The 21,403-nt window shown below is 45.1% G+C and overlaps 1 protein-coding gene across 2 annotated transcripts in view; it reads right to left on the reverse strand.

Annotated features, from left to right (window-relative positions):
- Positions 1-21,403, reverse strand: part of KIF16B (kinesin family member 16B) — a 1,684,060-nt gene that overhangs the window by 895,883 nt on the left and 766,774 nt on the right. For both annotated transcript variants that reach the window (XM_085612707.1, XM_085612706.1), the window contains exons 14-15: positions 21,072-21,123; positions 13,757-13,894 (exon numbers count right to left, since the gene is read on the reverse strand). In XM_085612707.1, the coding sequence (XP_085468833.1) occupies positions 13,757-13,894; positions 21,072-21,123 (190 nt within the window). The remainder of the gene's footprint in view (positions 1-13,756; positions 13,895-21,071; positions 21,124-21,403) is intronic.

Below are 21,403 nucleotides of genomic sequence, written 5' to 3' on the forward strand. Positions count from 1 at the left end.
TGAGTGACTGAATGCGCGATTCTTTGCCACCTACTCTGTATGTGGGGCCTGTATTGAGGTGGGGGGAGACGTTAGAAATCACACTAGAAGCGATTTAGTCTGGTGAATTGTAGTAAAACTGTAACAGAATTTTTAAGTTCTTTCAACTTTTAATGATTTCACTTACCCGCACGTAAAACTTGACTGACTCACTCTCGCGCTTACGAGGGATAGACTCTCTTCTTTTCCGGTTCCCTTCCGGTTGCCGCTGCAGTGCCGCCATTTTTGTTGACGGTCCAGTGGCTCAACCAACGCAGCCGATCCTCTATTTAGGAGGGGCCATGCAAGCGCGCAGTCTGACGATTGCTTTTTAACATTAAACCTGTATTGTGCTTGTAACGGACTGCTGTGAGTGACTGAATGCGCGATTCTTTGCCACCTACTCTGTATGTGGGGCCTGTATTGAGGTGGGGGAGACGTTAGAAATCGCACTAGAAGCGAGTTAGTCTGGTGAATTGTAGTAAAACTGTAACAGAATTTTTAAGTTCTTTCAACTTTTAAAGATTTCACTTACCCGCACGTAAAACTTGACTGACTCACTCTCGCGCTTGCGAGGGATAGACTCTCTCTTCTTTTCCGGTTCCCTTCCGGTTGCCGCTGCAGTGCCGCCATTTTTGTTGACGGTCTAGTGGCTCAACCAACGCAGCCGATCCTCTATTTAGGAGGGGCCATGCAAGCGCGCAGCGCGCGCGCGCAGCGGGCGCGCCGGAGGCGCGCCGGAGGCGTGCCAGAGGCAAGCCCGTCTGCGCCCGTCCGCGCCTCGGACGCACCTAGCCCTGGCTGTGCTGTTAGAAGTAATGTAAGACGAGTGAAATACTCTAGGGAACAACTATTCGATATAAGGAACAAGGTTAGTAGGGGGGAGAAAGACTCTGCGGCGCCAAAGCCCAGCCTGGTCCTTGAGTGTGGCCTGATCAATTGTCGATCTCTGACAAAACATTATCAGGATGTTTTTAATCTGGTGGAAGACCTACACTTGGATGTGCTATTCCTCACGGAAACATGGTGTAGTGAGGACTCTCTGGTGGAGTTAGGGCTTGCGTGCCCAGAGGGATATAAGATCTTCCATAAGCCCAGGGCAACTGGACGGGGTGGAGGGGTCAGGGTGATGTATAAGGACACCTGGGACCTCGCCCCATTTAAGGTTGAAGAGGTGGTGGGTATTGAGCTATTAGGATTCTCCCTACAAGAACAGAGAGGGAGGCTCCTTACAGGGATGATCTGCTATAGACCCCCAAGCTCTATTACTCAGGTCCAGGCGCTCCTGGATGTTGTTGCGGCCCAGTCTTTGACCCACTCTAGAATGCTGCTCTTGGGTGACTTCAATTTGTGGGAGAATGGTGCCCATGATAGCCACTTAAGAGACTTGCTGGAAACTTGTGAGAGTCTTAACCTGCATCAGCTGGTCCAGCAACCTACCCATAAAGGGGGGCACATCCTGGATCTTCTGTTTGCTGACCCTAATGAAACTAAGATGGTTAACATTCTACCTCAGACCTGGACAGATCACTCGCTGATCCAGTTCCGGATTTGTATACCCAGTGGTAAAACAAGCAGACTGCCCCTGGCTATACATCGTATGGGGAGAGATTGGGCAAAACTCATGAGGAGCAGGGCTGAATCACCTTTTTATAATTTGCCCCCTTTTGATCCCCATGAGTCAGTGGACCTAAACTATCGGTTGTACCAGAACTATATTGTTGAGGTATTAGATCAGCTCATACCTCTGAAACGCCTGAAGGCCAGAATAAAACACTCTGCGCCATGGTTTACTGAAGAGCTGAGTATCATACGAAAAGCCTCTCGGCAGGCAGAGAGGAATTGGCGCCGGCACTATGCTGAGCATGATAAAGTGGCCTACAAGCTCAGTATAAAGAATTGCTGGCTAAGGCCAAAGTGGACTTCTTCCTCAACTCTATCGTATCAGCACCAAATAGCGCCAGAGCTCTTTTCAAGATCATCAGAGACCTCTCTAACCCCACTAGTGTGGGAAATAAGGTGGTAGCATCACAGACGCTATGCGATAAAATTGCCTCCCATTTTGAGGAGAAAATCGCTAAGATTGTAGGGGGGCTCACTATGTGTGACACCTTTCCGTCAAATGTTATTGGACAGTCACCCCTGGAAGAGCTAGCGGAAGTATCCTCACTGGAGCACTTTATACCACTTACCACTGAGCTGTTTAATAAATGTGCACAGAATGTGAGGTCAGGGTCTCCATTGGACCCTATACCGAATAGGATCTGGAAAGATCATGATTCAGCTTTACTCCCTCGGCTACGGCGGATATGCTGCCAATCCTTGGAGGAAGGGATGGTGCCTGAAACTTGGAAGCTGGCTGTGGTTACTCCACTATTAAAAAAACCATCTTTGGATCCAGGGGACCCAACTAGTTTTAGGCCCATCTCCCTGCTACCTTTTCCAATAAAAATTCTTGAAAAGGTAGTGAGCTGTTCTCTCTCTGGATATTTGGAGGAGTTCCATCTCCTGGATAAGAGCCAGTTTGGCTTTAGGCCAAGTCATGGAACGGAGACAGCTCTGGTCACGGTGCTGGATAACCTTCGGATGCGGGCTGACAGAGGCCTTTCATCGGTAATGGTCCTTTTAGACATGTCAGCCGCATTTGATACGGTAAACCACCAAATCTTGCTGAACAGATTGGAGCATTTGGGAGTTAAGGGCTGTGCCCTGAGATGGATACGATCTTATCTCACAGGGAGACAACAAATGGTTTCCTTGCCCCCTTTTACCTCCAGCAAAACCTTGGTGGAACATGGGGTCCCCCAGGGATCCGCCATCAGCCCCATTCTTTTCAATATCTATTTGCAGCCATTAATTCCCATCATCAAGGCGCACGGGGTTGACATTGTCAACTACGCGGATGATACCCAACTGGTGTTCTCACTAGAGGGAAGGGATGCCATAACTATGGATGAATTCCAGAATTGCATGAGTCAGACTTCAGACTGGCTCAGGGCTAACTCCCTGCAATTTAACGGAGGCAAGACTGAGGTGATTTACTGCTCCCCAGCGAAAGTAAGGGATATGCCTTTTGACCTACGACTGGCCCCAGAAATGGAGCCCATTGTCCCTGTGACTACGGTGCGGAATCTGGGGGTCATGTTCGATAATGATCTGCAAATGGCCTCACAAGTTAAAAAAACTGTGGGGGTGTGTTTTGCCCTTATGAAAGCCCTACGGCAGATTCTACCTTTTCTGCCGGTGGAGAAAAGACCTCTGGTAGTTCGCAGTATCATCCTGAGTAGGCTGGACTACTGCAATTCTCTGTATCTAGGAGCCCCTCTTTACATCTTTCAGAGATTGCAGAGAGTCCAGTCTATGGCAGCCAAACTGGCACTGACTAGGACTCGTGGCTCCTCAACCACGCTGGCGCTCCAAGAGCTTCACAGGCTTCCTATGAGGGAAAGGGTCAAATTTAAGTCCCTGTGCATTGTCTATAAAGCAGCACATGGCACTGGTCCAATCTCCCTACAGGAGAAGATTTCTTGGTACAAACCTCAAAGGACTCTTCGGTCCTCGAATGCCTTTTTGCTAAACACTGGCAGGATCAAGAAGGCCAGAATGGGAGGTAGGGCCTTCAGTATTGTGGCCCCACGATACTGGAATGAACTCCCTCTGAATATCAGACAGGCTAACTCCTTGATGGAGTTTAGGCGAAATCTGAAAACCTGGCTCTTCCCTAGGGAGGGGCCTATGGCCCTCTAACTTCTCTATCTCTTGCTTGGCTTCCACTCATTTATTTCTCACCTTCTATCTGTCTCTGTTGATGCTCCTTCTGGTTGGTTTAAAAAGTACTGTTCCATCATAGTCCTAGCGCCAAGATACCCGTAGGGTGATAGCTGCGCGATACAAAAACTAAATACAAATACAAATCTGAAAGAGACAATTAGTTATGGATTCCTCACCTTAGATTAGATTCCCCAGCAATACCAACCCCGGTGGTGGGTCTGGGAACCAATTTCACACCAGAAAGTCCCGGAGAACTGTACAGCTGAAGAAGCCGTCCCTCCGAACTTGGCTGTCCAGTCAGTAGTGTTTGGTAAACATGTGCAGTGAAGCCCAAGTAGCTGCCTGGCAGATGTCAAGTAGAGGGACTCCACGTCCCAAAGCAGTAGAGGCTGCCATCGCCCCGGTGGAATGGGCACGCAACCCCACTGGCGGTTCCTCTTTCGCTAAGGAATGGCAGATTTTGATGCAAAGAACGACCCATCGGTAGATGGTTCATTTTTGCACGGCCCGACCTTTCTTGGCGCCCACATAACCAACAAGGAGCTGGTCATCCACTCGGAATTGTTTTGAACGATCCAGATAGAACGAAAGCGCACATTTTGGATGCAGATGGTGGAGCCTCTCTTCCTCTTTAGGAGGCGGAAAGAAGGTGTATAAAGTGATGGTCTGTCCTATATGGAAAGAGATAACCACTTTGGGAAGGAAAGAAGGCCTAATGCGGAGGACAACCATGTCCGATAAACAGCCAGGAAAGGAGGCTTAGAAGAAAGGGCCTGTAGCTCACTCACCCTGCGAGCAGAGGTGATGGCACCCAGAAAGGCAGTTTAAAGGTTTAAGAGTCTGAGAGGACAGTTATGTAGCGGCTCAAAAGGAGCACACATAAGATAAGTAAGAACCAGGTTCAAGTACCACTGGGGCATCACAAAAGGAGGTGGAGGAAACAAGTGAGTAATGCCCTTAAGGACACGATTTACAATAGGGGACTTGAAAAGAGAAGGCTGGGCAGGCAGGAAGGAAGGCCGAAATGGCCAAAAGATAGCCTTTGAGAGTGCCCAGAGCAGAGCCCAGCTGGGCCAAAGAAAGAATGAAGAGGAGAATTTCTGAAAGGGGGGCATAAAGAGGATCCACAGCCTTTGCTGCGCACCATGCCACAAACTTGTTCCATCTACAGGCGTATACTGTTTTAGTGGAGGGACGCCTGGCTGCCAAGATAACATTACATACTTCGGGAGGAAGGTCGAAAGCTGTCAACTGTCGCCGCTCAATCTCCAAGCAAGGAGGTGGAGGCTGGACAGGTTCAGGTAGAAGACCGTCCCCTGCTGCTGCGACAGAAGATCCTCCGAAGAGGCACTCTGATCGGAGGATCGATGGCCATGTGTAATAGCTCGGGATACCAGACACTTCGTGCCCAATCCGGGGCCACAAGAATGACTTGGGCCTGGTCGCGCTTGATCTTCAGCACTCTGGGCAGAAGTGGTATAGGTGGAAAGGCGTATTGAAGACCGCAACTCCACACGCGAGGAAAAGCGTCGACTAGTTGTGCCGCCTTGGAAATTCCAACATGCAGAGCTGCTGACATTGCGCGTTCTCTTCGGTAATGAATAGATCTAACCAAGGCTCTCCCCACTGCTGAAAGAGACCTTGCACCACCTCTGAGTGAAGACGCCATTTGTGATCCATCATGTACCTGGGGCTGAGTTTGTTTGCCCTTTGATATGCCCTGATGTTGCAGCCATGTCCAAAGGCAGAGAGCCTCTTGACATAGGGTCCACGACCCCACCTCGCACTGTTTGTTGCAGTACCACATGGCGGTGGTGTTGTCCTTGAACACCTGCACCACTCTTCCCCGGACAGAGGGAAGGAATGACTTTAGTGCAAGACGAATTGCCCGAAGCTCCAGATGGTTGATATGGAGCCCGGACCCCACCTGGGACCAGAGGCCTCTGCTCTCCGCCTCTCCCTTGTGGCCGCCCCACCCCATCAGTAATGCATCTGTCACCCCTGCAAACTATGGTTGGGGAAGGGAGAGGGATCTGCCGTTGACCCAATCCTGGTTTGTTAGCCACCACTGCAATTGGTTTGCAGTGCCCTCCGAGATCTGGATGCAATCAGAAAGATTCCCCTGATGCTGTGCCCACTGGAACTTCAGGTCCCACTGCAGAGCCCGCATATGCCACCTGGCATGGTCCACCAGCAGGATGCAGGAGGCCATGAGGCCCAGCAGCCTCAGGGTCATTCTGATCGAAACCCCCGGATAGAGGCTGAGAGATCGGAATCATAGCCCGAATATCCCGGACTCGCTGCTCGGGAGGATAAGCTCGAAACTGCGCTGTGTTCAGAACTCCGCAGATGAAAAGGAGCTTCTGAAAGGGAATCAGGTGCGACTTTGGCACATTGATGGTGAACCCCAGCGAATGCAGGAGGTCAGCCGTAGTCTGGAGGTGGGAGACGACAGTCTGAGGCAAGCCCACCTTCAACATCCAGTCGTCGAGATAGGGGAATACTGGAACCCCTGATCCGCGCAGATGAGCTGCAACCACCGCCATCCCTTTCGTGAACACTCGAGGGGCGCTGGTAAGGCCGAAGGAGAGCACGGTGAACTGAAAGTGCTCGTGGTCTACTGTGAACCGGAGGTGACGCCAATGGACCAGAAGGACGGTGATGTGAAAATACGCGACCTGCAACCCCAAAGCTACCATCCAGTCTCCAGGGTTCAGAGCAGGAACTTCTGGGGCAGAAACACGCTTGATGGCTCCCTTGGCCAAGAGAGACGCAACTTCCTGTTGGAGAAGGGCCAAGTGATCCTCCGACATGCGATGGGTCTGAGGTGGCATGGATGGACGGGTAGTCTCTAAGGGAAGGGAGTAGCCCCTTCGGACTATCTGCAAAACCCACCGGTCCGACATGATGTTGAGCCAGTGGGGGAGGTGATGGTGAATCCTGCCGCCCACTGCAAAAGGTGGCCCTGAAAGGTCGGACTAGGAGGGCTTGGAGGCTGCTGCAGAGGGGGCGCTGGTGGACTGGCCTGCCCACTGGCCCCAATAGCCATGAAGGCGGGTCCCACGTCCCTAGCCGCGCAGAGGCTGGGCAGCTTTCGCAGCCCTGTGGCTCTGGGCAGAAAGTGGAAGGGCACCACTTTCGTGGCCACGAAAGGGGCGAAGGCAGACTGTGCTGGGTGGGAGATGGATGCGAGGCACAAGGACCTGGCTGTAGCCCTGGAGTCCTTAAAACACTTAAGCGCGTTGTCCACCTTGTCACCAAACAAGCGACGGCCATCAAAGGGCATGTCCAAAAGTGTAGCTTGGACATCACCCAAAAAGCCAGTAGACCTTAACCAGGCGTGGCGCCTAAGGGCTACCGATGTGGAAATCATCCTGCCTAGTGAGTCGATGATGTCCAGCCCACATCGGATGGCGAACTTTGCTGCATCTCTCCCTTCGGCAACCACACAGGAGAGCTCAGCCTCGGCCTCCTCCGGGCACTGTGGCAGTGCGCAACCGTGTCCCACACCAAGTGGGAGTAACGGCCCAAGAGACATGCTGTGTTCACCGACTGCAGTCCCAAGCTGGAGGAAGAAAACATCTTCTTCCCAAGGTGGTCCAGCTTCTTGTATTCCCTATTAGGTGGTGCATTAGGGAATGCTTCCTTGGAAGTTGAGGCTTGGACTACCAAGCTCTCAGGGATGGGATGGTGAGAGAGGAAAATGGGGTTGCCCGGGGCCTGGCAGTGGCATCAGGCATTCATCCTATCCACAGGAGCCCCTGTGTTTGGCTTGGACCAAGTGCCCAAAAGAATGTCCGTGAGGGTCTCATTGATCGGTAGTAGGGGCTCTGAAGAGGCCGCTGCAGGCTGAAGCACCTCAGTCAGGAGGTTAGTCCTGACCGCCACCGTAGGAAGCTCGAGGTTTAAGGCCTCGGCCGCCATACACAACACCACTGCGTAGGATGCACTCTCCTACGTAGCCAAGGTAGGGGGAGAAAGCATGCCAAGGTCTGGGGAGGTGTCCAGACCACTGGCATCCCCCAACTCCTCTCTACAGTCCGGTTCCTCTAACTGGTCTGCAAGAGGGTCCACAGACCCCTCCCAGTCCTCTTCACCCTCTCCTGGTAGCCACTCAGGGTGGTAGGAAACCGGGGAGAAGAGGGGTACAAAAGAACCGTCCCGCACCGGACCCGACATCGGATGACATCAGTCCGGCTCCGTGTCCTCATTGAGGGGGAGGCTGGGGCCGACGCTGGCAGGAGACACAACCGGCATCGGAGGTGGTGGGGCTGTCATCACTGGATTCAGCACCGCAGGAGTCATGAGGTTGACAGGGGCCAATCCAGATCCAGGCCTGGATCCTTGGAGGCCCTGCGGCACCAAAGCTGCCGGTACCAAAGGCCTAGAGCCCCCAACCGAGTCCAGGGGGCCCGAGGGCATGCCAGCAGAGTTGGGCTGCCCGAAGATGGAATGCAAGGCCTCTTAAAAGTTGCGAAGCTGGGCAGGGGTCGCTCCCAGAAAGGGAGGGAAGGCCAGAGTCTACGCGGGTGGAGCGGGATGACTACCTTCCGCTTCCTGCGTCGCGTCGGCTGACAGACAGGGAGGACGCAAAGAGCGATGATGCTTCTTCGCCTTCTTCTTGTACTTCGACTTACCAGAAGACGAAGACTTCCATGAGTGGTGGTGGTGGCTCCGCGACCTGTCCCGCGACCTCCCTCTCGACCAAGACCTCAAACGGCGTGGAAAGGACTGCCGGTCCTCAAGGAGCTTTCGGGACCGCTCCCGCAAAGACTTCGGGTTCATGGTCCGGCAGTCAGAGCACTACTTCAGGTTGTGGTCACGCTCCAAGCACCAAAGGCACACGAGGTGCGAGCCTGTGACCAACATCAATTTGCGACAGGAGTCGCAAACCTTGATGCCGGTCTGACGTGACAAGCCTCCGTGCACCAGGAGTCGATCGACTCAAAAAAAGTGTCGATAAAAGTTGCAAAACCTGAGTCAAAAAGTGACTCGAGGTAACACTCTCTCCAGGTTTGCGCTGGCTGGCGCCGAATAAGAAAGAACTGACAGCGCGCGAGCGCGGAGTGGACCGACACTATCTATCGATGTGCAGAGGTACTGCTGGGGAAAAAATTCTAGGATCCAGTCCGACACCTGGGGGTAATTCTAAGGTGAGGAATCCATAACTAATTGTCTCTTTCAGACAGAACATATGTCAGCGCACTGGGGAGGCGACTAATTAGGAACAATGCATGTTACATCCAGCTCTGACGATGCATAACTGAACGATGCAACCTGCCGGCGTGCAGAGGTACTGCTAGAAAAGTTCTTGATCCAGCCTCACGCCTGGGGATAATTCGAAGGAAAGGAATCTGAGGCTAAAAGATTCTGCCAGATCACTCATGCCACACCAGGAAGAAAAACACAAAACAGAGCACATAATCTGCAAGTCAATAAGTAATTGCTATTGTGAGAGCAGCTATTTAAAGCAGTGGATCTGTTTACCATTTTGTGAGAAAAACAAAGGGAAATAGGATTTGCGACTTTTGCAGGTGTTTGAAAAAGTGGGGTGGGTGTGAAGAAGAGAGAAGCAGAGGTAGAGAAAAAAAGATAGGGAGGAAAAAAGGGAGTGGGAAAGCTAAAGGCAGTGCTCAGCAGTGGTTGGAAGCAGAACTTGGCTACGGCAAGGTTGTATGGCCAAACATGCTGTGTGTAGCCAAATGCTGTTAGCAGCTAGGGTTGGTTGCCAGTAGTGGGTTCCACATGTCTATGACTTTCAAAATTCAACTTTCTGCATCCATGGAATGTTATGTTGTGCCTGAGGAAATTGGTTCCAGGAGCTGTTTGGGGCTATTGGTAAATAAAGATCCTCTTATCAACAGATTTCCTGAAGATCTTTGAAGTAAAGAACCTCAACAATCTGGCAACAAAGCTAGGATCATTCACCCCCCTCCCTCTTCAACATGTGTACAATCTTAAATATTTGAAGAACTGTTACAGTCCGTGTCTAAGAATTTAACAAACCTACACCAATTTGAGGACATTGTGGTGGTAGTGACAGGTATGAAGTAAAAGCAACTGTCAACTCATTTCTCTAGTCTGGATTTGGTAAAGCACTACTCACTTTTTGACATTTGTGTCCTTCGGGAGCAGTTTAGGCTCTCGTGCTTCTGTTTGCAAGTTATCAATGAGGCATCCGGGAAAGAGCATGCAATGTGTAGTGTGTGTTACCTTCTCTACAGCTTGTTACGGCAGCAGTGAGGTGGAGTACAGTATGTGCATCATCATATTCTGTCCACGTTGATGCGTCTTTGCGTTCAACGCAAGGAGGTGCCAACTTTTATTAGGAAGAGATTTCAGTGACACACACACAGTATTTTCAGTGTGGCGAGTTGCGGTCAGGATTTTGTATCCTCACATCTAATAGGAAGCTGATCTCTGAGAAAGGAAATGTCACACACACAGTGTTCCCAAAGTGCCAAACTATGGCAGCATGTTAAATTTTTCTTTCTTTGACAATAGTGATACACCCATCATAGCAGAAGTTCAATATTTATTTATTTCCGCATATGTAATTATCAAATAATATGCTTATAGGATATATAAAATATTGTCAACGCTTTAGAGTGTTATGCTCATTTATCTACAGTGCTACACACATTCTGTATTTCATATATTATGACAGATATTTCAGTAACAAATCCAAGTTAATTCAACTTTCTAGGCTATCATGCAGGATTTAGTTACCTGTTGATCTTCCTTTCAAATGGAAAAAGTGGTTTAGGGCCATCACAAAATATTTAGGGGCTATTAGTAGAAATAGGTACTGTCCTGAAAGAAACATTTTAATGGGGCACAATTTAGGATTTGAACGTCAGGTTATCTTTGAATATTTACCACCACAAAATGATCTATCTGATTCAGAAAATGAATTAGATAAATATTGGGAAGCAGTTCAAAAATTGGACAAACTGTTTGACATTCAACCCAGCTTAATGGTTATTATACACAAAGTTTCACACAGAAGTAGAACCAAGATGAGTCAATCGATTTGTATGGTGCAGTTTTGAGAACCTTAGCTGCTGATTTTGTGTTTAAAATGTTACTACCCAGTTAATAGGGATTAAATTGTGAGATGCTAGCTTAAGAAGGTACAAGAAAAATTCCCCATATTAAAAAATCCACCTAGTACAGAAACAATAGCGGCAGTTAAAAGTATTGAAATTTCCCACAAGGCTTCAAGGGAATTCATTAAAAAAGATGCTGAAGAAGTTAATGCTATCCCAGATAATTCTACAAAAACACAACTTTCACTAGGTTTTCTCTCAAGGGAAGAAATGGAATTAAACAATAGACAAGAAAGCAAAGCTTTTTTTTTCTCAGCCATTTGCACACAGGTCATCAGTGTCCTGCTGAAAAGTCCTCGTGTAGGAACTGAGGAAAACAGGGACATTTTGTCAAAGTATGTCAAATCAATAAAAGCAAAGTAAAAGCAATTACAGACTGTGATATACTGGTGAAGAATCATTTGATGAGCATGAAAAAACAAAATAATATGTGCTGGTAGTCAAAGAGGAGGATGGTGAGTGTGAAAGTACATCGATGTGCTAGTTGATGGAAAAGTTCTGAATCTTCTTACTGATTTAGGTGCAAGAATGACAAATATTACAGAAGAGTTATTAAGAAAAAATGGTCAAAGAAAGTATTGTTACTACCAGATAGTTGCCCTGTGTTGTATGTAGGAACAAAAATTGACCTTATAGGATTTTTATGAATACTTCTTGAATTTTAAAGGAAAATACATTTTTGGAAAAGTTTATGTAGCCAAGAAAGGATTAAATATTCTGGGATGGTATCATCAAGGTCTGTTTGGGATGACATTGAGACCTGGAAGAAAGGTACAGGTCTCATTGGTTGTGGATGACATTCAAACATGTTCTGTTCAAACAGGTGAAAATCCATGGATGTTTTTAGCAATAAATCTGGTAAGATCAAAGGTTTTAAACACAAAATTTAGGTCCAAGATGGGGCCGTTTCAGTCAACTATAAACTAAAAAATATACCATTAAGTATTACGGAAGATTTGGCAAATTTACTCTAGAAAATGGGAGTCATTGAATCTGTGGAGTATTCTTTGTGGCTTCCTACTCTAGGCATACCCAGGAAGAGAAATGATCAGTTTAGAATCTACACTGATCTCAGAAATTTAAACAAAGAAATGTGGGTTGATTTTCATCCTTTACCATGCATTAATGACATAGTTACTACATTTGCTGGTGCATGTGTCTTTAGCAAAATTGAACTGCTCTCTGCCTACCATCAAAGTGAATTAGATCCATCGTCTAGACATCTCACTGCATTTGTGTCTCCCGAGACAACATTCCAATTTAAAAGAATGCCTTCTGGGTTGACTTCGGCCACTTCACTTTTGTTTTTCAATGCATAAAGAAGTCTGTTTGTAGGGTATCAAAGGAGTGGGCACATTTTAAGATGACATTCGCATCACTGCTAAAGATATTCACGAACATGACAAGCTGATGCAGGTTGTGTTGAAAAAACTGTAACAAGCTGGTATAGTGACTAATATCAGTAAATATGAATCTGCTAAGGCAGGCATTTAATAATTAGGCCATGTGATTTCTGAGCATGTAGTGGAACCTAGGTTGGTTGACGATATAATGAAGGCTCCAATTAAAGACAACAAAGAACAGGTTTCTTCATTTTTAGGGGTTTGTGAATTCTATGCCAAATTTAGAGCAATTCAATCCGCAAAAATTCAAATATAAAGAGTAGCCTAACCCACCCAATTCTGAGCATTCGTAAGTGCCCCTAGAAAAATACTTTAAATGACAAATATTTTTCCAAAACTCCCTCTAGTGACTCAAAATGAGAAAGCCAGAAAAGCTGTGAGAACTATGGGGAAGATCGCAAAAAGGAACTAATACTCGTAACTTGGGTCTTAACAGGAAGCCTTTAAGCAAATTAACTGCCTGCACTTCGTGGACTGAACACCTTCCTATAGCTGTCTGAGGGCGTGGATGGTCAATCATTGAAACTGGAGAGCATATTCAGAAAGAACAATATGAAATTCTTCCTGCATAAATGTGAGGATCATCTCTTGGAAATGAGGTAAAGAGGACATCTTTTACATATATCAAAGTTAAAAAGACAGGTAGAACGCCAGACAAATCTACATTTGTGTTTAGGTGTGCTCAGGCACAATATATGTTTTAAATAGATTTTCAGGCAAACACATACTTTTTATAATGAGGCGTGGAGGTTGGCTTTCTGTCAAGCCCTCAAACCCCCTCTATTCTAAATTTGCAATAACTTTTTGTCTCACAAGCTGAAGTCTGCGGCTGTAATGATATGTCTAATTGGAGATCACATACTAGCCGACCACAGTTATCTTTGTCTTCGGTGTCACCCACAGCCCACGCATAAACGTAAGCCAGGGAGAAAATTATTAAAATATACATTTTTGAAGGGCCTTGAAGGGTCCGATAAAAGCCTATGATCCTAGAGCAAGGCAATGAAATATGAAAACAGCACAGAAAGCGATTAGTGCGCAGTTGCTCTTTATGCTAAGCGAAGTGAGGGGAAGTAAAAAAGAAGCAAGGAATGCTGCCATGCATAGCAATGTGAGGTAGACCGAGCCTCCTCGAAGTAAAGAATAGAACAGGGAAGGGCAAATGAAGAGGTAATTAGCCACATTTATTTCCACTATCATGGTATTTTTGTGTTCATACTTTTATACATGAAGATCACCATACATCCTTAGGGGTAAATTTGAACAGCAGCCATTACCATTTTATACCAGAGACAAACAACAAACATGCAAAGTAGTAGAACTCCCATGCAAAGAAAAAGGACGTATATGTGTGGCATTTTCCGAAACCAAATCTTACATTTGAAATATATCACTTGAAGACAACAGCAACAAAGTAACAAATAGCATGAGAAAGGTATTTTTAAGATCAAATACCTTGATTTAGGTTTGCAGACTCCACTATCGGGATTCCATTCACAGAACACTGGGCTTCATTCAGTGGTATTAAAGTCACTTGGCCATCAAGGTTTTCAAAGATGCAATGTTCGCTTTCCAAGTCAAGACCATGAAGAACTACAGGCCCAAAGAAAAACAGAGAGTGGACACATTAATCAGACATAATTATTCTTGTATATAAAGTGACAGGCCTTCTCTCATGCAAACGGCTATGACTCTCGGTGGCATGGCATACAATTTGTAACTGTTAATGACATGTGCATTAATATCCATGTAACACTTGGATTCCAACACTGTTCGTGGCACTTTTCCAGGAAAACTAAAAAAATCGGAATTTTCAAATACAAGGTATTTTCCTATGAATTTGGCAGCACATACTGACAATAAAATAAAAAAGGTAATTAGCTCATATGGGATTAGGAACAAGGCTCTACAACAACATATACAAGTGTTGTGTGGGAGGTTGTCATGATGTGCAAGTGGTTGGTGCGGAGAGTGACCTGTAATCTAAGCAAAGTCCGGCATCACTGGCCCATTACGGGAATGCTTCGCCAGATGAAAGCTCTCTGTTCTCAGGTTTGCCAAAAGAAATGTATGGGTGGAACAAGGTGCCTAAAGATGACTAGATATTTGCCATGATACAGGAAGGTCTGAGAATGAGAGTATGAGAGAAAAAGAGCATAGAACACATGTACCTCAAATAAAAAGTGCTATTCGATAAATACAACACCTAGCATTACTTACATAAATATCACTCCCTGCTATGTGAAAGCAACAAACAATATATGAACTATGAGGAGGATAAACAGGTTAGTGCTATGCAACGTAGCACACTATTCTAAGCACAAAAACACAACACGTATTTACAACTATTTATGATTAAATGCCCATAACCTAGCATCAGAAAAAAACACTAGTGTCCAAAAGGTCCCACCATAAATGACATTCTGGAATCAATTTTCTGAACCATGGGGCCTGTTATGCAGTTGCTGCCGTAGGGTAATGCTATAAGCACCTACACTCCGTTGGCCAATGAGCCATGTTGCAGGAATGGTATGGTTTATCGACAATGTAAAATTGAACCTCCGTAAAAATTAAATGGGCTCAGAGACAGACATAGTCATGCAACAATCCACTATGGTAAGTACTGTAGAGGGGGCAAAGCAAGTCTTCAGCAAACTATCCATCCTCTCCTGTCTGATGATTAAGGAGCTGTGGGGCATGGGGACAGAGGAGAGGACGGGGTGGACGATAATTTCACTGCAGCTAGCTTTTATTAACCACTCCTGATGATATTCTCACTTCATACCCAATGTCGAAAAAACCCTCAAAATTACCCAAAGACTAGAAATACATGAGAAACCACGAGAGGAAACGGAGGAAGGGCAAGAGAAAATAAAAGCTGCCCTGGTAAGCAGAAAAGTGTGCCTTAAGGCATTTGGTACTTGTAGATCTTTTCCCATTTTACCTCTGCGGTGCTTCACTCCTTAAGCTTACAAACAAAGAAATAAAATATCCAATTATCTGCACTTGTTAACTAAGAGTAATGTATTCTTCCTATTTTTCAATGAACAAATTATTTGTGTAAACTTTAAAACTAGGAGTTATCAGGTGCTTGCAGACCCTGAGTCTGGAAATCGAGATCTCGCTATTCTGGGTGCAGATCCACACACGGAAAAACTGTGGCTGGGAGTCAGGAACAGCCGGGCCCACACGTGCCCTCTCCAGGACTATTGTGGGATAATGTGCAGCCTCCAACTAACACCCGCCCCTCCCCGCGGTTTATTAACTCATTGAGTGGTATCATCTGTGGCCCTGGTTAACAGAGTTACCAGGAACTTGTAAGTGACTTCTTGTCTTATGTTCGACATACACCTCTTCTGTAAACAAAGGTTAAGGGTATTTAATGTTCCTTTTCTCATTTACAGGTGTGGTGAGGTTAAACACCAATGATCACTGCAAATGACCAAGGTCCAGAGTCTGAAAATCAGCAGGAAAGAATGTAGGTATTGGAGATGCTGGGAAGCACATATCTGCATTCTGATTTGACTTTTAAGTAGTTTACACAAATAACTGAATGATCCACCCTAGAAAAAGAGAAGCAGCACAAATGCTTCTACCTCCAAAAGGTTTGTTTCACTTCTTGCAGGAGACTGGAGTAAGCAAGAAGTAGGGCAGTGCTCATGGGAAGTCACCATTACATCAAAAATCCAATGCTGCTCATGAATGATATCTTTAAGTGTTGCAGAATTGGACCACAATGTTTAAATGTCTAAATCACTGGGTAGATTTCATCCTTTCTGCATAGATCCCTCAAAGATAAACACAGTCGGCCTGACTTTAAACTCTGGTGCGTCACAGACATCAGCTGGACTTTACATATAAATAAGCATTCTGAAAGATGAAAACCTTCCAGTGCCACTGGATTCTAAACAATCCTTCTGCCTCTCAGCTGTTCCTCAAGGTCCACAGGGTATGCTATATCGGTGTGATTACAGAGATGTAAAGTCTTAAAAGTGTCTCTTTAGCAAGTTTAGCAGCTGAAGAGGGGCTGGATGTCAAAATCACCAGGCACTGGAAATGCAATCTGGTTCTAATAGACAGAGAAGGCACTGGTGTCGCTAGCTGGAGAGGGGGAATAAGTTGCAGGTATCCCATGCAGGCTGAGTATAGGCCATTCCAACATTATGCCACATCTACAGAGAGAAAGCGAGCAGAAAATACCTCAGTCCAGAACCAGCTGAAAAGACTTCCTAAATTATTCAGATTGGCATACTGTCTGCAAAACCTGGTGAACCCTACAAATGTGTGTTTTTAGGTGTCCACAATTGTTGAAAGATGTACCCACTCCAGAACACATACAATTCCACCTCAATGGCAAATGTGTTCATACGGAGATCTCACTATACTAACAGAATTTATGTACAAGTAAATCCCATCTCAGTGAACAATCGGGATCAGGATTTTCGCCATACAAATTACACTTTCTCCACATGATTATTTGTTTGTGTTAGTTCATTGAATATTGGGCAACAGGTCTTTATAGTTAGAAAGAGTTTGGAAAATCTGAATAATTACATTGCATGTTTTTTCTTAATAAATGGCCATACGAACGGCATATAGCTGTTGATTTGGGATTATCGGCTATGAAGTGTATGCTTACATAATGTCCACAGTATTGTAACCCAATGGACAATGGCCACACTCCCTCCCCATTTCGGGCATCAGCCATTTGCCAGCACTGGGAAGGTCTCTAAGGAACCTACGGTGCGAGCAACAAATGATTCTTTATTTTTTTTTTAAAGGGCGAAGCAGAATTGCTTCATCGTTTCCGCGTCAGCCAGCACCCCTCCTCCCACCCATGTGCGAGGCACGCTGATGTTGCAGATTCCCCACCGGTGCGGCAGGAAGGAGGAGGTGAGCGCTCTCTCCTTCACCGGTGGGGGGAAAGGGGAAAAAGAGGAAAACGCCATCCTGAAACTGTTTCCCGATTGTGGATCATGGTCACAAACCTTTGTTTGATTGCTTCTGTCATGGGGCATCATTTTTATCAGCACAAGTGTAATGCTGGGTGGTAGGAATTTTGAGGATGTCCGAGGATTCTGAATGTTTCCATCACAGAAATGGAACGAAAATGCATATTTCAGCCAAGGTGTCAGGTTTGCACAGCATTGTGGGTATCGAAACCTTGTGAGATCCATGTAAGGCACACCACCCTGGACTACCCTGGTTGTCTATTTTTCAAAAATGAACTTGGTTTGTAGGTTTGCTGGGTGGAAGGAAGTTTTTGACTCCACACAGATTCCAAAGCTTTCCTCCACAGAAATGTGCGAAAAATGTGTTTTTTTAAGTCAAAGTTTGAAGTTTGCAGGGAATTCTGGGTAAAAAAAATGATGGGAGCCACATTAGTCAACCCACTCTGAATTCCTCCAGGTGACTAGTTTTCAAAAATGTGCAAGTAAGATAGGTTTCCCTAGATGCCAAAATCTACAGCTTTACACTTTGCCAAAAAAAGGTCAGTTTTGAGTAGATAAATGTGATGTATCCATGTTGTGTTTTGGGTCATTACCTGTCACGGGCACTAGACCTACCCATTTCTATCTGGAGACTTGGGGAATTCCATCACATAAACGCGAGGAGAATATATATATCTTTTTATTTAACATAATTTGACATAAAAGTACAGTACCGCAGTCATAGCATGTGGAATTACAGTGGAGAGAATTACCTATACAGATACAATAGGATAATTCATTGGAAATCACGGTGAAGGGGCATCATCACAATCCATATTGTGGGATGGAACACATATTACCACGGTAGGTATTCCAGGGGTCCCAAATCTTGGACCATTTCCGGGGGCAGCCTCGGGCCATGTACACCGTCTTTTCCCTCAGCATGCACCAATCGAGATCTTTGTTCCAGTCTGTAATTTTGGGTGCATGTGAGGCCCCCCAGAGTTGGGCAATGTTCCTTTTAGCAACCATGTAGCCAAGCGTGACCCATTGTGTAGTGTGTTTGGTGAGATCAGTAGGTTCCCAGACATTAAGGAGGCATCTGCGCGCTTCTGGACGAAGCACAACTCCCAGAGCCTCTCCCATAACCTCGTGTATCTTCAGCCAGTATTCTTGGATTGGCTCACAGTGTCATATTATGTGCATGTACGTGCCCAGTTGGGTGCATCCCCGCCTACACGACCCATCCGTTGGCCCCCCCATGTGTAATAATTGGGGACCTGTTATGTAAATTCTGTGCAGTATCTTCAGTTGTACTAAGCGGAGACGTGCTGGGATTGCAACAGTTTGGGGGGAGGAGACCGGCACTTGCCAATCTTCGTCGTCTACTTTGATACCATCTCTGGTCCATATTTCCCGCAGTGAGTGCAGAGGGTCTTCCATATTGTTAATGAGCTTCCGATAGGTAAGGGAGATGGCTTTTTCAGGCAAGTGACCGTCTAGTAGTCTATCCTCTAGTGGGGTTGAATCTGGAGGAGAGGAGTTTCCGGGCAGTACTGACCGCAGAGCATGTCGGACTTGTAGATATTGGAAATATTCAGAGTTTGCCAACTCGTATTGATGCTGGAGATCATTGAAGCGCTTCACGTCACCTGCGGCCCAGAGGTCTTTAACATGGGATATTCCTATTAGTTCTCATTTGTCGAAGCCCTTTGAGTTCCCCAGGTCCCCGAAAATATGTTTTTTAGTCAGAGTTAGAGGCTTGACAGGGATTCTGGATAACAAAAACCTGGTAAGAGCCACGCAAGTCATCCCACCCTAGATACGCTTAAGTGCCTAGTTTTAAAAAAATGTACAGTTTTGTTAGATTGCCCTAAGTGCCAGCTGAGCTAGGGACCAAAACCTACAGCTATCCAACATTTGGAAAAAAGGATCAGTTTTCAGCGGAAATATGTGATGCATCCATATTGTTCTTTGGCTCCTGACACAAGCACTAGGCCTACCCACACAAGTGTGGTACCATGTGTATCGAAAGACTTGTGGGTGGGTAGAATACTAGAACATTTGTTATCACCAAAATGAATTTCGCTGTATTTGCACCTTTCAAATGTATTAAAAAAAATTGAAGACATTTTCAAAAATACCCTCAATATCATATGCTGGTACGGGTACCCACAAATTCAGAGAGGTACAAATAACCACTGCTCCTAAAATCCATATCTTGTGCCCGTTTCAGAAATACATACGGTTCTTGATACCCATTTTTCACTCTTCATATTTTACCATATGAATTGGTCTATACTCTGGATACAATGGAAAAACCATTTTATGGTGTAGCTCAGTTGTTGGCTCTGGGTATCTTGGATTCTTGGAGAACTTACAATCCCATTTTAGGCCTACAACTAGAAGGATATAGCAGACTTAATGGTATATTGCTTTTGTAAATCAGACATTGCAACAAAAAGTTACAGATGAAAAGTTGGTCACAAATGGTTGTTTTTTCCTACTCATTTCCAATATTTCTTTATTTCAAAAGTTATTTTCCTTGGGAAAGCCTTGAGCAATCTACACATATGGCCCTTTTCTGAATTTGGAATTTTGTCTACTTTTCAGAAATCTGTAGCTTTTCTGGAGCACAAAAAATAGGAAAAATGGGCTACCCTTTAAAAAATGCCCAAACTTTTGTACAAAATTTGTTTGTGTTCAGCTCGGCATGTTCCTGAAATCTGGGAAAATTGTGATTTTAGCACAGGAAACGGTTTGTTGATGCCATTATTAGCAGAAAAAAAACAGACACTTATCCAGAGTACTTTTTTCCTATATTTCTGAAAAAAACCTCAAAGTGTTGCTTTATTTTGCCTATTTTCTGAGTTGCCTCCAGAGGAATCTACAAATCCTGGGAACCTTCCTTTAGAATCCCCAGGTTGTTGGGGACAAAAAGACACAAATTTCGCGTGGTTGGATGATGTGGAAAAAATGTTATGGAGCCGTAAGCGCGAACGACCCCAAATACCCCCCACCCCAAAAAAAAGGCCCAGCAGATAAGGGGTTAATGGATGTCAAAATAAAAATTCCAAGGAAATTTGTTGGATTTTCATCTTGAATATCTAGAAGATTACATTTTAGAATACAGTATATAATATTATACTAGCAACAGGAATAACAACGATAATATGTATTATTTTTATGGTAATCGTTAATGCTAATTCTGATATTATGAGTGCATAGTGATATTTAAAAATAAATTGACTCTTCGGAACAAAGCACTAAAAACAAAACAAAGTAGGGAGTGACAAATCCATTCTAGATGTAAGTGGCAATGAAATGTAACAGAATCAACCACTTAAAAGTAATAAACGACATCTAGGCACTCAAAATAAGGCAAATATTTTAAAAACGCTCACGTGATACAATTTTAGATGTCTTTGTTGGGGCAAGTTGACACAACATTATTAAAGTATAGTAGCGCTCTCTGTGAGGTATAATGAATCTTGCTTTTAACAGCTCGCTCGGGAGACGTGCAGGCGCAAAGAAATAATCGGTTTGCAAAATGGTACAGATCCATGAAATGATACCATCAATTGTAGCATGGCAGACTAGAGAAGAAACAGGAACAAAATCACAGAAGGCCAGGTGGTATTATGTTGACTCAACTTTTCTTGATGTAACAAATTGTGCTTTAAGGTGGCTAGTAGAGAACGAGCATGCAAATATATTTTATACATATTGTAAATTTTTTAAACAAACACACATGCTCAAAGAAGGAACGTTTTTAAGCAGCTGCTGAGAGCCCTGATTTCTAGTTATTGAAAATGAGACAAGGGAGAAGGGTGTCTTACCAATGTCTTGCTCTGTTGCAGCATCTTCTCTGCCAACGTACGTCCGACCCTCCTGTGCACACATAAAAACACAATTATACCATTCGATGTTTTTCAAAAATGTAATTACAAAATTTTATATATGCAATTGGGCTTCAAATTACTTAAAACAATTTGATTACTTGTTATAGAGTTTACAAAATAAAAATTATTAAGGTTTATCCTAGACATTCGGCACAAAGCTATTGAATAGTCTGAACTATATGGAACGTTTTAACTCTAATGGGTAGTCACAAAATAATAGACATTTTCCAAATAGTTTCACATTTTAAATTGTTGTTCAACTTGTTAGC

Source organism: Triturus cristatus, chromosome 6 (genome assembly GCF_964204655.1).
Source record: "Triturus cristatus chromosome 6, aTriCri1.1, whole genome shotgun sequence".
In the NCBI taxonomy this organism is placed as follows: Eukaryota; Metazoa; Chordata; class Amphibia; order Caudata; family Salamandridae; genus Triturus; species Triturus cristatus.